Source organism: Catharus ustulatus, chromosome 1, assembly GCF_009819885.2.
Source record: "Catharus ustulatus isolate bCatUst1 chromosome 1, bCatUst1.pri.v2, whole genome shotgun sequence".
Classification (NCBI taxonomy): Eukaryota; Metazoa; Chordata; class Aves; order Passeriformes; family Turdidae; genus Catharus; species Catharus ustulatus.
Window position 1 is genome coordinate 23319172 of NC_046221.1, and position 15381 is coordinate 23334552.

The 15381-nt window shown below is 42.2% G+C and overlaps 1 protein-coding gene across 8 annotated transcripts in view; it reads left to right on the plus strand.

The window, feature by feature from the left end:
• The window catches only part of LOC116993263 (GTP-binding protein 10), a 62662-nt gene that overhangs the window by 42098 nt on the left and 5183 nt on the right, over nt 1-15381 (plus strand). Inside the window, exons 1-6 of one of the 8 annotated variants that reach the window (XM_033055745.2) lie at nt 6750-6874; nt 7485-7678; nt 7772-7863; nt 9695-9839; nt 13159-13232; nt 14068-14120. In XM_033055745.2, the coding sequence (XP_032911636.1) occupies nt 6842-6874; nt 7485-7678; nt 7772-7863; nt 9695-9839; nt 13159-13232; nt 14068-14120 (591 nt within the window). In that variant the 5' untranslated portion in view covers nt 6750-6841. Of the gene's footprint in view, nt 1-4; nt 6498-6749; nt 6875-7484; nt 7679-7771; nt 7864-9694; nt 9840-13158; nt 13233-14067; nt 14121-15381 lie in introns of those variants that run through there. The other 7 variants (XM_033055754.2, XM_042779385.1, XR_004417253.1 and 4 more) reach the window with 7 other exon arrangements.

Below are 15381 nucleotides of genomic sequence, written 5' to 3' on the forward strand. Positions count from 1 at the left end.
GAAGGATCATCACTGGGAGAATGCTACCTGGAACAAGGATGAACCCATGAATCCAAATTGGCAGGGATGGAAGCATCATGAAGACAGCCACTGATCATGTTTATCAGGTTAGTAATTAAAATTTCTATTTCAGAACAAGAAAAGTCAAGGAAAGTCAAGAAAAATTAATGTGTGACCACCTTTATAAAACCTAACATATCTGAAAGCTATGTAAAAAGCGCATGCTGAAGGGGGAAGTCCTTAAAGCAGAGAACCTATCCATGTATTTGGAAAGATTTTTTTGAGCTAATGCCTGAAATATAAATGGGATTTAGAGAAAAATTCTGCAGGGCTTCCAAAATAATTCCAAAGCTGCAGCATATTCTACATATAAACCCAAGGACTCCAGCACAGCTGCTTGACGCTGAGTTTTATTAGAAGGCTCATATGGCTCATAGTAAAAGTGTCTATTTCTGTGATTTTTAAATTTTTAGTTGATAGCTGAATCTGGGCAAAATAAAAAGTTTCCCTCAAAATTCTTCCAACATCGATACCTTTCCATAAAATGTGTTTTAAATTGTTGTATTCCCACTTATTCCTTCTATTATGGCAGCTGAGGTGCTTCCATCTAGTGGGACTTTACTGTACTGAAGAGTGTATCCTCAGTATTGGTTAAATCTCTTTATCTTTTTCAATAAAACTGCAAAATTAATACATCAATATTTTACAATATTTGAACCTTGGGTATGTTGGTGAAGTTATTTATCTCAATTAGAAAGACCATTATACAAACTGTGTGCACGTTCAGAAAGGTGAGGAAAGAAAAACTGACTTTTGTTTTTTGATTATTTCAACTCTACTTTAAATAGAGCTGTATTGCTAAAATATTTCAGCTTAATTTCTACATATTTCCATCAAAGTTACTTCTTTTCTAGACTGAGAAAAATACCACATATAGCACAAATTTCAAAAAACTGCTGGTGGAAGTTTTGAAATTGTTGGGGGAAGAGATTTTATGGCTTCTTCTTCTTCTTCTTGTTAGAGTTGATGACAGTACACTATTTAGTAATTTATACCATGAGAGAAAAGAAACAGGGGTAAAACTATGATTTGAGGTAGCTGTACCCTTGTGATTTTCAAGCAATCATGTACAAATACATGAAGTACACAGTAAGAATGAAAGAGCAGGGACTGAAGCGTTATTTATCATGAAACTCAGAATATTGACTATATATAAATCAATTTGGAAACCTTTAAAATGCTACCAGCCTTATGTGACTGAATTATATATATCTTTCTGACATAGGCACACTGGTACGTAAACAGGATTGATTCACTGAGTATAAAGAATTGAGTCACCCTCTGCATCACTGATTAGCAGCTTCTGAAGCAAAAAAATGACAGATGTTCTGCCATCAGGCTTGACAGTGAAGTGTTCACAGCCCTGTTACTGAAGATGAAGTATGACACACTTAATGCAAACAGGAGAGAAAGGTGATAGAATCAGTCCTGCCCTGGCAAACAGAGTCTCTTCAGGAGACCAGATACAATTTTGAAGTCAGGTATTCAGACAATGAAACAGCTAAATATCCTCAAACTTCAGAGTGTTAAATGATTTCAGTAATTTTTAGCAATTCTTAGCAATGTTTCATGAGCCACCTAACATTACAAAACGTTCCAGAAGATGCACAATGCCACATTTCAGATGAAATATTGCCTAAATCCCTGCTGGCATGAGCTTGTTGGCATAAACTTGCTCTCTGTTGAAACAAATATAGTGTTATGTCAGTAAATTTAACACCTTCAACTCATAACATATAGGAGACCAGCTTTTCTTTGTTTCTGTTTTTTGAGGTCAAGTTGTGGATTGAGTGCATGAGATTAACACTGGTTAGTAGCTCTGCTGGCATCTCTGGGCCAGTCTACACATTAACACATTAACCTCCTGCTGCATGTTAAGGAAGTGCAGCCCACTGAATTGAAGGCTTTGCTAAGTGGATCAGCTTCAGACCAGGCTGCTCTTAACAGTTGTAAGGACTAAATTCAAACCACAAAAGCAGAACACAGCACAAAACCAGGGTGTAATTTGAGACACACTTGTATTGCTATCCAAGGAGGGTTCTGGGCCTGTGATTTCATCCTTGAAGAACTATCTACAACTTACCTGCACTTTTTTCATCTCACTGAGAAGTTCTTTTGCTTATTTCTTTCTTTCTATTTTTTTCTATAGAATGCTGACATCATTAGCTTTACTGAAGTCACAGTAACACAATCAAACTGTTGCATTTATAAGGACTTCTGAACCTTGCCTGCTATTCAGAGAAAACTGACAGGTCGTTCCCATATTATTAATCATAAATCTGGACGAAATGTTCTGCTGTTTGTACTATGAATTGGCATGGTAACGCAGAATAGGAAGATCCTCCTGAGTGACAGGGCCTATTTCCCTGCCACTACAAAAACAGCTCTGTTGTACAATCACCTCATGCATTTATCAAGTGCCATATTAAAAATAGAAATATTTTTGTTCCCACTAATTCCATGGAAAAGCAGTTTCGTTACTCAATTGCAGTAATTACTAGAAACATTATTCTGGTTTCCTGATATATTTATTACTGAATAGTACATATCTGTTTGTTCTTGTGTCTTTCCCCTTAATTTAAATGGTTTTCATCCTTCATGTTTACTTTCCTGGTATATTTATAGACAGCACTTGTGTTTACTCTCTGGTTTTGTTTTATTGCAGCAAACAAGCTGAGCCATCCTAAGATCTGTTCTTTTGAAAGGCTCTCAAGGTCTAGTGATGAGCCTAATTTCCCTCTAGCCCTCTCTTAGTTTAACCTTAGCTCAGTTATAGAACAATTGATTAGGTTTTCACAGTACCCCAAATGAGGTTTCACCATGGTCTTATACAATGGCATTAATACCTCCCTACATTAAATGAAATCCATCTCCTGAGATACTTCTTTGTGGTGGTTTAATCCCAGCCAGCAACTAAGCACCATGCAGCTGCTCTCTTGCAAGCAGGATGGGGGAAAGAACTGGAAGTGTAAAAGTGAGAAAACCTGTGGGTCAAGATACAGACAGTTTAATAGAGAAAGCTAAAGCTATGCAGCAAACAAAGCAAAACAGGGAAGTCATTCACAAATTCCCTTGGGCAGGCTGGTGTTCAGCCATTCCAGAAAAGCAGAGCCCCACCACACATTAACAGTGACTTGGGAGGACAAACGCCCATGACTCTGAACTGTTCTCCCTTTCTTCTTCTTTTCCCTGGCTTTTTTTACTGATCATAGTGTCACATAGTATGGGATATGCTTTTGTCCTAGCTGTGTCCCTTCCCAGTTTCTCATGAACTCACAGCCCACTCACTGATGGAGTGGAATGAGGAACAGAAAAGGTCTTGGCTCCATGCAAGCCCTGCTCAGCAATAACTAGAAAAATTCCCTGCATTATCAACACTCTTCTTAGCACAAATCCAAACCACAGCCCCATTCTAGTCACTCTGAAAAAAACCTCTATCCCAGCCAAAAGTAGCACATTTCTATACTTATGGTGATTCCTAAGTAAATCTTATCTCCAAATATCATGAGCATGTTCTTACTGATTTTATCAGGACTACTATAGAAGATATCAGATAAGATCATCCTAAAAAAACCCCTTTAAGCCTGACATTTTTCTTTTCAACCTTCTTTGTGGCTACCTCAATTTTCAGTTTCTCTCCTAACCCCAATATACTCATTCCTTCCCAGGTGATACCATATGCAATGTTTTTGGGAATTAATACAACAAATCTGAGTTTTTCCAAAGTTTTGCAGTGAGACTGAGGCCAGGTTTCAGGGTCTGTGGTTGGCCAGGTCACTTTTCTTCTTTTCAAAGATAAGCAATTACAGTCCACGTTCACCTGACCTAACTTCAAAGACTTAGAGAGAGATGGAGATGGCAGGGTGCTGTTCTTGACACGGTTTGACCTCTGGAGACATCCGAGTATAGAAGAGGAGTCTCAGCCTCCAAGCCCTCAGTCAAATGCCTCAAGGACAAGGCCAGCCCCACATTTCCTACTTTCCAGTCATGACATTATTAACTGATCAGTTCAAAACACTTCCCACTAGTTTTTCCACATTACCTGCTTCAGGACTGCCAATGTGGTCTCTGTGATCTGAAACCACAACATGTGAGCTCTGAATTTTTTGTTATGGTAATAATTTCTGTTCTGTCATTCACATGAACTTAAATGTTCTGCTGGGTCATTTAGCATGTACAAGGCATACCACTGTTTTCTAAATTTTTAAAAAATTGTAATATTATGTAGCAGATAACATGCATTGTTAAAGTTATTGTTAGTATTAAATTACTGTAAATGGTAATGATTCTCCTCAGGCAGCTAACAGGTACAATCAAGAATGTAAAACCTTGTGGAAAAGCTGTAAGAAGAAACAGAAAAATATTTATTTTTTAATGAGGATTAGTGCTTCAAGAAAAAAACACAAAAAACCCTAAAACCATGTTCATATTGTCTAAGAAATATTTATCTACAAAATAGAGGCTTATGAAAGAACTTGGGGGTGATTTTTCTCCTCTGCTCTGCACCTGTGAGACTCCACCTGGAACACTGTGTGCAGTTCTGATGTCCCCAACACAAGAAGGACACTGAGCTGTTGAAGCAAGCCCAGAGGAGGCCCTGAAGTTGCTAAAGGGACTGAAGCATCTCCCCTCTGAAGGCCAGGAAAATTTGGGCTGTTTGGCCTGCAACAGCTTGTTCAAGACTTCTTAGTAACCTTCCAGTGTGTGGATTGGTCGTACAGGGAAACTGGAGAGGGGCTTATCCAGAACTGTAGTGATAGTACAAGGGGCAGTAGGTTCCAACCAAAAGAGGGAATATTTAGGTTAGATACACTGAAAATGTCCTTTACTGTGAGGGTGGTGAGCCACTGGAACAGGTTATCCAGAGAAGCTGTGGATGCCCCATCCCTGGAAGCGTTCAAGGCCAGATTGACAAGGGCTTTGGAGCAACCCGGTCCAGTGGAAGGTGTCCCTGCTCATTGGAACTGGATGATCTTTAAGGTGCCTTCCAATACAAACCACTCTATGATTTTTTTCACCAATTTTACTCTTCAGAACTTACTGATATCACGATTTACAGATTTCTTATTCATGACAATTTTAAAAATGCTAAGCGTTTTAAGCCTCATTAAAGTAATGTATTTTTAACTGTCATGCTTATTCTGCAAATTAGCATAATTTAAAGGTCAGGTCTCAATTTCTTGAAGGAGAGCACACTAGCAATATGACCAACAGCTTTTAAAGGGTCCATTTGCATGGGGACAGCCAACAGCAGATGCTGTGTCAAGCCATACCCAGGTTCCAAGGGGAACACGCTGCTGGAGAGCACTGCTGCTAACCAAAACTGGCTGCTCCTGCAGCTGGGGCTCTCCTCTCAGGCATTCCTATTGCTGCCAATTTGGGGACTCTCTAAACACAGACAGAGCCAGGTTTCTAAACCTCTCCTTTCTAAAGGAGACATAGTTTATTCAGCACGGGGTGCTAGGTGGAAGTTTTCCGCAAATCAAGGTTACCAATTCTCAAAACTTTACACTACATATACATTTTTAGCAAGCAATCACAGTTCATTGTCAACAAGTTATCTAGTAATTAATTAGTATCCTATCTTCTATGGCTTAAATTAGTATTTCCTCTCCTATACCAATTAGTCCACATGCTCAGTCATCTATCATTTTGATTTGGGGTCATCACATTTGGGTTCTAAAGGCTGTGAACCGGCACCGTTGCATTACAAAGCATATGGGACCTGTGGCTGCAGCCAAGGGACAAGACACAGGAGGTGGTAAGTGACATAGCAGGAGCCGACGACTCAACGGGGATGTGCCATAAAAGCCCAGGTGGTTTCACTGGTGAGGTAGGACCTTGTTTCACAGCCCCCTTCTCATCCCCTGAAACTCTCTGGATGATTTGTTAACTCCTTCTGGGGATCTGGGTGCTGCTGCCACCTGTTATAAGTATATACTATATTATTGGCTTTTTGCAAATATTAAAATGAATGCTACATGTATAATGTTGGAAAACTTTGCAGAATGAATATAGTTTCTTTTAGTTCTGCTACTAACAAAACTTAGAAATAGTAGTGTGATAAATGTATTTTTTTGGACTATAAAATGGTGATGTAAAAAGCTTTTGTTCATCTAACTAACTCAGAGAATGGTGATTATTTTTTCAGGAAATTCTTTACATTCTCGGATTATCCTATCTGGATGAAGACAGCGGTGCCGAACACCAGAACTCCAGGGAAAGGATTTATTGATCTCCGTCATCAGGGAGAGCACCGACAAGAAGCTAAAAGGGGGAAAAAAAAAAAAGTAAAAAACGTTGATTTACAGGATATTGGGGGGAGGGGGATGTGTGATTTTAAATAATGAATAAAAAGCCTATGAATATGCATCAGGTTGATGCATTTAACGAAGTGTTTTCTGAATAAAGGTGCGCTCTTGGCGCAATGCCAATCACCCGGCCGTTGTAACCTTTTCCTTTATTGTCTCTTACTGTCTTTTATTAAAGCTTTTTCAATCTCCCAGGAAACTGAGGCTCGTTTTGCGCGGACCCGGTGGGCCCGCAGCACCCTCCGGCCCCTCGGAGCGGCAGCGGGAGCCCGAGACCGGCCGGGCCGGGCCGGGCCGCGCCTGCGCGTCGGCAGGGCCGCAGCGGGGCCGCTCCTCCGCCAGCGCCGTGCGGGCCCCGGCCGGCCCTCCGGAGCCATCCCGCCGTAGCCAGCCTGCCCTTCTGCCCCGTGCCTTCTGCACAGCCACCGGCCTGGGCCTGGGGCTGGGCCCGCGCGGCGGCTGCAGCCGCCATGGTGCGGTGCGGCGCGGCGGTGCTGCGGAAGGTCAGTGCGGCCGGTCAGTGCGGCCGGCCCGGGGAGCCGTGGGGAGGGTGCCCAGGCGGCGCTCGGGTGGCGGGGAGGGCTGGCGGGGACCCGCGGTCCCGCTTGCGGGGCTCTCCGGCAGTTCCCCTGAGCCGGGGGGCGCAGGCCTGCCCTGAGCCGTGCTGCCCGCAGTGCCCGGGGCCTGTCCGGGTGTCGCTTGGCGGCACACGCGGGTCTCCGAGCCCGGCCCGGCCGGGTGTCCCTTGGCGGCACACGCGGGTCTCCGAGCCCGGCCCGGCCGGGTGTCCCTTGGCGGCACACGCGGGTCTCCGAGCCCGGCCCGGCCGGGTGTCCCTTGGCGGCACACGCGGGTCTCCGAGCCCGGCCCGGCTGGGTGTCCCTTGGCGGCACACGCGGGTCTCCGAGCCCGGCCCGGCCCGCTGCCCTGCGCGCCGTCAGGTGTCGCTGCCGGGGAAGACGTGCCAAACATTGATTAAAAACTATATGCTCTGCTTTCTGAAGTTTCATCTGTTGCCATGAAAAAACAGTCCAAGCGGTTTTACACCCGTTTCTATGAAGCGAAATGTAAACAGAACGTAATTAACCGGTGTTGAAACGTTTGTTTTATTAGTACAGCAACTTCATAGACGATTTGCGGGTCTATGTGAGAGGAGGAACTGGTGGAATGGGTTATCCTAATCTGGGAGGGGAAGGAGGAAGAGGTGGTGATGTCTGGTTCATTGCCCGAGAAAGGACTACCTTAAAGAGCATTAGGGAGAAGTATCCCCAGAAGCGATTTGTAGCTGGAACGGGAGCCAACAGCAGGTAAGAATCTGTTTAATGGAAGTCGTTATTTACAACTTTCCCAGAAAGCAAAATGTCAACTTAAATTACTAAGCCTGGTTTAATTTCTCCCAGTGTTAAAGCTCTAAAAGGTGAAAAAGGAAAAGATTGTGAAGTTTATGTGCCTTTGGGAATTTCAGTTCTTGATGATGATGGCAAGCAGATTGGTAAGAACATTTGCTTTGTTTTAAGATACCTGATGTTTGTTACACTTCTTTTGATAACATCTAGTGGATTTCTAATACTACGATGTTTTACAGTTACATGTTTTCTAAAATATGTCTGTGTTTTTCTTTGTTTGGCCAAAGAGTTGACAAATACACTGTAAAAATTGTTGGAAAAGCAGGGACCCCTTCCAGAAAACAGCAGTAGTTGACTTGTATCACTATATAGAAGTCCTTTGCTGTTGGAAACAAGTGTTAAAGGCTGGAAGCTATAGTGATCCTTCACAGAACCATTCATGACCTCACATAAATTATGTTTCCATAAACCTAAGTAATATCCCTATATCTTTACTAAATTATGAAAATACGTAAAAGACTGCTGAATAACAACATTTTAGTTTACTTAAAATGCATGTCTGTTTTTTACTCACTAGGAAGATCTCTTTCAGTACTCTTGGAATAGCTCTCAATGTTTCCTTTACAGTTTCTCAGTTTTTCTTTTCAGACTGTTTAGAATTAAGGCTAAATTCCCAATTTTCCCTAGTTTGGATGATTAATTGAATTGCATGTATTCCAAGATTTGTTCATGATGCAGGTATGTCAGGCTAAAGATATCCAAATACTGTGCTTTTTTTGTTGTTTTAATTATTCAGACCCTAAGAGAGATACCATTGTCAGCATCTTAATCTAAAAATACAGTGATTTCACGAATACAAGCCGCACTGAGTATAAACCGCATCTCTGGATGTTGGCAAATATTTCGGTTTTTGTCCATAAATAAGCCGCACCCGAGTATAAGCCGCTCTGTCGTTCGCAGCGAGGACCCGCGTGCAACAAAGTTGCCAAATAGTAACAGAACGGCGGCAGGGCGGGGTTTACTGGCTCGGCTCGGGCTGTGCAGGCTCGGCCCGCTCAGGGCTGCTGACAGGGCTGGGTGGCCCAGCTCGGTGGGGCCTCTCGGCGGGGCCTCTCGGGGCTGGCCGCCACCTCTGGGGTCGCTCGCCCCGGCCCCGCTCGCGCCGCAGCGGCGGCGGGCAGGCACGGAGCACGCCCCGCTCCTGTGGCGAGCGGGCACGGAGCACACGCCCCGGTCCCGCGGCGGGTGAGCACGGAGCACACGCCCCACTTCTGCAGCGGGCGAGCGCGGAGCGCCCCCTGCTCCCACCGCGGCGGCAGAGGGCGGGGGCAGAGCCCCCCGCCTCCTCCCCGAGCCGTGGGGATGTCAGCACAGAGCCCCCTACCTCTCCCCCGCCTGAAGTAGGGAACTCCCCTGCCTCCCTCCCTCCCCCCACGCTACTGGCGCTGAGCTGGCCCCACCCGCAGCGCAACACAGTTATCAATTTGTAACAATAGCGAAATCCTGGGTTTTACTGGCAGGCACTCGGCTCGGCACCCTGGCTGGCACTTCTGGGGTTGTAAATGTCAGAAAATTATTCACATATTAGCCGCTCCTGAATATTAGCCGCATTTCCGATTTGAGAGCAAAGTCTAAGTCAAAATGGTGCAGCTTGTATTCGTGAAATTACTGTATGTGCCATCTGAAGGGAGCCACATCTTTATCAATGCGTATTTTTCCTTGCATTCTTGAATTCAAATATTGGGGGGTTCAGAACCTCCATACTTTGCCTGTCTGCAGTTTTCTTGACGTGACTGACTGTATGGGCAGAGAAAAGTATGATGGCTTTCATTTGTTGCCAAACAAGGAGAATTGCCATGACCTTGAGGGCAAGGAAGCATATGGAAAATTATCTCATAAATTGAGGCATTTAAGTGGAAAATCACAACTGAACTACTGCACGGGATTGTGTTTTTTCACTAACAAATTTATTTTCAGGAGAGCTTAACGCAGCAGGAGAGAGATTCTTGGCAGCTCGTGGAGGTCTTGGAGGCTGTTTGGCTACAAACTTTCTGCCTTGCAAAGGTCAGAGGAGAGCTGTTCACCTTGATTTGAAACTTATAGCAGATATTGGCTTAGTTGGGTAAGTACTGTAGTTTGAAAACTAATATTAGAAAACAAAGTAGTACATTTCAAATTCAATTTCAAAGAGATTTGAGAGTTTGAATGATGAGTGTTAATTGTACGTTCATATTTTCACGTAAGTTATTTGCAGTTTGAAAAAGTCAGATTGAGTTTAAAGCTATTAAAATTAATTTTAACGTTTTGAAAGTACAGTAATTTCACGAATACAAGCCGCACCGTTTTGACCAAAATTTTACTCCCACACCGGAAATGCGGCTGATACTCAGGAGCGGCCAGTATGTGAATAATTTTCTGACATTTTCAACTCCGAGAGTGCAAACCAAGTCAGTGCAAACTGCAAAGTCGAGCTCCTGCCAGTAAAACCCTGCGTTTACGCGGTTGTTAAAAATTGGTTACTCTGTTGCGCAGCGGGTGGAGCTGCTCTGTGCAGGCAGCACAGGGGGTGGGGAGGACAGGGCAGCTCTCTCCTGCTGGCCCCGTGGCTCGGGGGAAGGCGGGCAGCTCTCTCCTGCTTGGCCCCGCAGCTCAGGGGGCTCCCGTCCCCACGTGCCGCTGCCGCAGGAGCAGGCAGGCTACATCCCCGCCTTCCATCGCCGCTGCAGGTGCCGGCGGGCTCTGTGTCCCCCCTGCCGCCGCAGGGCAGTGCCGGGCTGGGGTGACCGAGCCCAGCGGTGGCGGCGGCCGGCCCCGAGCATCCCCGCCGAGTGGCAGCGCCAGGCTGGGCCACCCAGCCCTGTCGGCAGCCCCGAGCCCTCATGGCCCGAGCCGAGCCAGTAAACCCCACCCTGCCACGGTTCTGTTAGTATTTGGCAACTTTGTTGCACGCGGGTCCTCGCTGTGAACGACAGAGCGGCTTATACTCAGGTGCAGCTTATTTATGGACAAAAAACAAAATGTTTGCCAACACCCGGAGATGCGGCTTATACTCAGTGCGGCTTGTATTTGTGAATTTACTGTATTAGTTGTGTTTTGGTGAGTGAAAGGCTTCATGAATCAGGATAATACGTAATTAGTAATATAACTGTATTTATTAGTTGCAGTGATAGCCACAATATTATTAGCATGATATTTATTAAGTAGATAGAAGGGGCAAAACAGAGCCAAGAGCACTGCATACTGCATGTTTAACTTCATGGCACTGGCACAAAGAGATCCTTTCAGTAGCAATTCTGAAGAGAATTCCAAAGGCTATGTTTCCTACTCTCCCAAAAAAAAAAAAGCTTGTAATGTTGGAAGGAAGTAATTACAAACTAGAACAGTAGGACTTGCATATCAATGTTGGTGCTTTATAACAATGCAGATAAATCTATTTTTATTTGGAGAAAGCTTTCAACAAGCTTTACACTTGTAGTGTAGTACAACTATTGGTCTATTCAGCATCTGCTAACATAGATCAGCCCTGTGGTCCTTATTAATAAAAAACATGGGAAACGTGAAATGATGAGTTTGTGGGGAAAATAATCTAGTTGGTATATACCAGTAAAAAAAGGAAACTTGAAGGCAGCATGGTTTTCTAACTATATTTTTCTTTTTTTTTTGTTATTAGAAATAATGTTGTTAATCCAAAATGTCTCTATAGTTACATACTTTTCAGTTGGTCTTCAGTAATTACATGACAGAATTTTTTTCTTGTTTTGATCAGTGTAAAGGTACAGGAGTTTTATGATGCTGGTGCTTCTTTAATCTTGTATTTTAGCTGACAGTTTGCCTTCAAAATGGATACCAAAATCATTATCAGTCAATTAGAGAAGCATATCATTTTCTTATTGAGAGTATGAATCAGCCTCCGATAGTTTGTGGTTGTACTTTGATCTCTTTGTGTTTGCTACTTTTACCTTTTTTGTGAGTGGTTTGCTATTAGATCAGGTAAAAAAACCCCACAAAAACAAACATGTAGACTTGAGAAAGGCCCATCAAGTTTGAGTACAGGTTGTGATGTGTTAGTCTAGGTTGTAATTTAAACTTCAAAGAACATACTCTACTTCAGTGGAAACAAAGTGCTCTCTTGAGGATATGACCAGAGGAACCTTCTGGAATGTCTTTAAGACACCTTTCAACATCTCTGTGTATAAAAAGTTCAATCAATAGTTTCTGTATTATAACAAGAGTCATTAGGTTGCTTTCTTTTTTTTTAAGAAAGATTTATGTACAACCCCTTTATAAAAGTCTGTAATGTAGTACCAGCCTTGTTCAAAGGCTATGGTTCTCCATGATTCAAGTGGAGAGTATTTGGTTTTCTGTGGGACACCTGCCTTTGTATCTTGTGACTGTGTTAAGTTGCCTGCAGACAGAGTTTTCTTTGATCATGCTGTGGTGAACATTTGTGAATGCGACTGCAACACAGGTCTTGTGTGGACGTTCTGGATGGAGTATGTGCTAAGAATAAGGACTGTAGTCTATCCTTGGATGCCAGGATTGACTTCATGTTTCATATGGATCAAGGCTATTGTGGCTTTTCCAGCTCAGTTTAGTCTTAAAAACAAGTGGGTGTTAAAATTTCAGTCTTCACTTAGGTTTCCATTTCAGTGGGTAGATGTATTCTGTGAAGAAGCTTTTGTAAAAGCTGGTGTATCCCTTAAGGAACACTTTTGTAGTAAGATGCAGGTATAGCTATCCCTTGTAAAGGGAAAATGTTACAGCAGTAAGGTGTGTGCACACACCAGTTCCTAGGTGTTCTTTTAGGTTTACTTGATAACAAAACAGGTTAGTACTAATTTCAGGATCCCTCATACAACTTTGCTGCCTTAAAACCACACATACACTGTGTACATGTGTGTGTCTGTATACACAGTTTCACTCTCTCCGAGTTTACATTTGCTTTGCTATGTTAGCTAAACTCTAGCATAGGTATCATTGGTGCTTAAAGTGTAAACTTTCATAAACCATGATGTGTATGCTAAGAAACTGTAAATCCAACTGGTAAGATATATTTGCATGACAGCTTTTTAGAATGCAAGCATAATTTACAAAATTAGCTATAGCACATGAAGAGCAAATCCAAGTATACCTGGATGGTAATGCAGTATTCCTGCCTGAGTGACTTTGAAAGATTTCCCTTAAATCTATTACACATGTATTTACATAACTCTCCTGCCTGCATTTTTAGGAAGCATTGTTAGATTTAAAAAAATTCTTCAGATTTGTTGTCAAAAAGTGAATCGTAGTGATCTGAGGCTTGTTCATTTTGTAAAAGAAAAAATAGTCTGAGTAGATGAGTGCAAAAATGTGTTGATAGCATTGAAGATTACGTTTGGAAATAAATATACAGGAACTATATAGGTGTTAATTCAGTGTATCAATCCTGACTTTCCTTCTAGGTTTCCAAATGCAGGAAAGTCATCCTTGTTAAGGAAGATTTCTCATGCCAAACCTGAGGTTGCAAATTATGCATGTAAGTTCATGCTCTTATTTCTAGAGCAGTAATATTTCCTGAGAGCAAGAAGTCTTTTCACTGACTTGCTTATAATAAAGGTTTATTATGAAGTATAGGGTATAGCAATGTTGCCTGGCTTTTTAAGTATAAGAAATACTTCAAGGAGGTACTTGCTGCCCCAGTGTCCAGTTCCTTTACCCACCTCAGTTTTTTGTGTATACACCCCCATAATGCTTCAACCTGTTAATGCAGGGTCTGTTTAACATTTATTTTTGTCTCAGCCCATTTTATTGCAAGTGAGACTCTTTGTGGTGCGTAATATCCTCAGTCTACTGAATATGTACTGCCAAGTTCCTTTGCATAAACATCTTGTATGCTTTAGAATTTGCTACCACTTGCAACAGAGAACATTTGGGGGTTTTAATCTGTCCACTGAAAAATGGACAGAATTTTTTTATAATTTTTCTATCCGCAAATTAGAATTAGTTGTCTGGTCTTCTTTAATTAAAAAGTAAGAGTGCAAGTACTGATAATTCCTATGACCTTTTTGCACCATTCCCAGTTCTCTACAGCCTTTTCTCAGTTTGAAGAATCCTATCTCACTTTACCTTTCGTTGTTTTATCACTGTTTGGAAGCTAATCCATAGTCCAGGTAATAGTTTTTGTGTCTGAGACTTCTCCACCTTCCCTGCTCCCATTTTGGGATGACTGTAGCACAGCTGCAGAAGGAGACAAGACTTGGTGAAGCATTGGATTTTTTGTGGTCTAATTTTCATCACTCTTGCTTTGCTTTTTATTTATTTTTTTAGAATGTTAAAACCAGTTTTGTTTTCTTCCTTCCCCTTTGCCACAGTCACAACAATACAGCCTGAACTAGGAAAGATCATGTATCCAGATTATAAGCAGGTTGGTACAAAACTTCACTCTGATTGTTCATTAAAGTTACATGGAGCAGCTATTTTTGTTGCTTAACAGAATTTCAGAAAGAGAATGAAAACTTATAGGTATTTTCATGTGTGTTTCTATAATGTGTACATGTCAAATGCAATTACATGGACTTAACAGGAGTTGTGGGAAAACTACTGTTTTATGAAGTAATAATAAGAGAGTTTCATACCAAATGCAGTATTATGATGTAGAGCTTATTGCAAGTCACTTTAATAAATGGCTCCTCATTTTCTCTTTCCTTCTTTCTGTGGTTCTAATCCTGATTTACAGTCTTAGAGTTATGGAATTGAGATTACTGTGTCCTAGTATATTCTTTTCGGTTTAGGACTTGGGAAAAAATCACTGTTTCAGAGACCAGCCTGTTATTTTTATTCAGAAGAAGCAAATTTTCTGCAAGTTGCCTATACAGAGAGCTCTGGATTGAATGAGTAGTTTTCAGAATGCAAGTAGTGGCTGATTTGTCCTGTAGCTGAAGATCTACATTTGTGAATGCCAGGGAGTTTTGTGATTATAACCCTGTTACCATAACTTCTTGTTTTGACTTTCAAGGTTGGCTGTTCTAACTTACTTTTAGGTTTTTTTGTGTTTATGGGGTTTTTGTTTGTTTGGTTTGTTTTTTTGAGGCACAAGGGGTGTTTTTGTTTGGTAGTTGGGTTTTTTAATGAAAAACTAAAATAGTATGGTGTGATAGTGATTACCTGGACAGCCAGGATAGTGTACTACCTGAGAGGTGAGGCACCTGGATCCAGTTCCTTTTGTGGTAGGCTGTGTTTCTGAAAAATTGGTGAAGTTATGGCCCTACCACCTGAATTTTTGTGAACTCTCTTCCACCCAGCTTCTTCAGATAAAAGTTGTCAGATAATTGTGTGGTACCTGGAATAATTTCTACAGTATCTACTGATGTGGAAACCAGTGCTAAATGAGAGAGGGTAATAGATTTTGGACCTCAGCTTCACTTAAAAGTTGCAGCAAACATTTTCATTCCTCAAGCTTGAATCTTCTTTGATGTGCTTTTACTTTGTTTTTGAAGTGTGTGATACATGCAGCACTGGACTCATCCCTTTCAAGATAAAAGACGAGTGCATAAAAGGGTTTCAGATGAGTTAACCAGAAAAACACAACCCTCAGATATGAAAAGACAAAAAACCCACTTTTTTTTGCTTTCAGAACCAATAGTGCTAGGGAGATTCAGTCGCTGGTGCTTGAAACCTTCATTTAA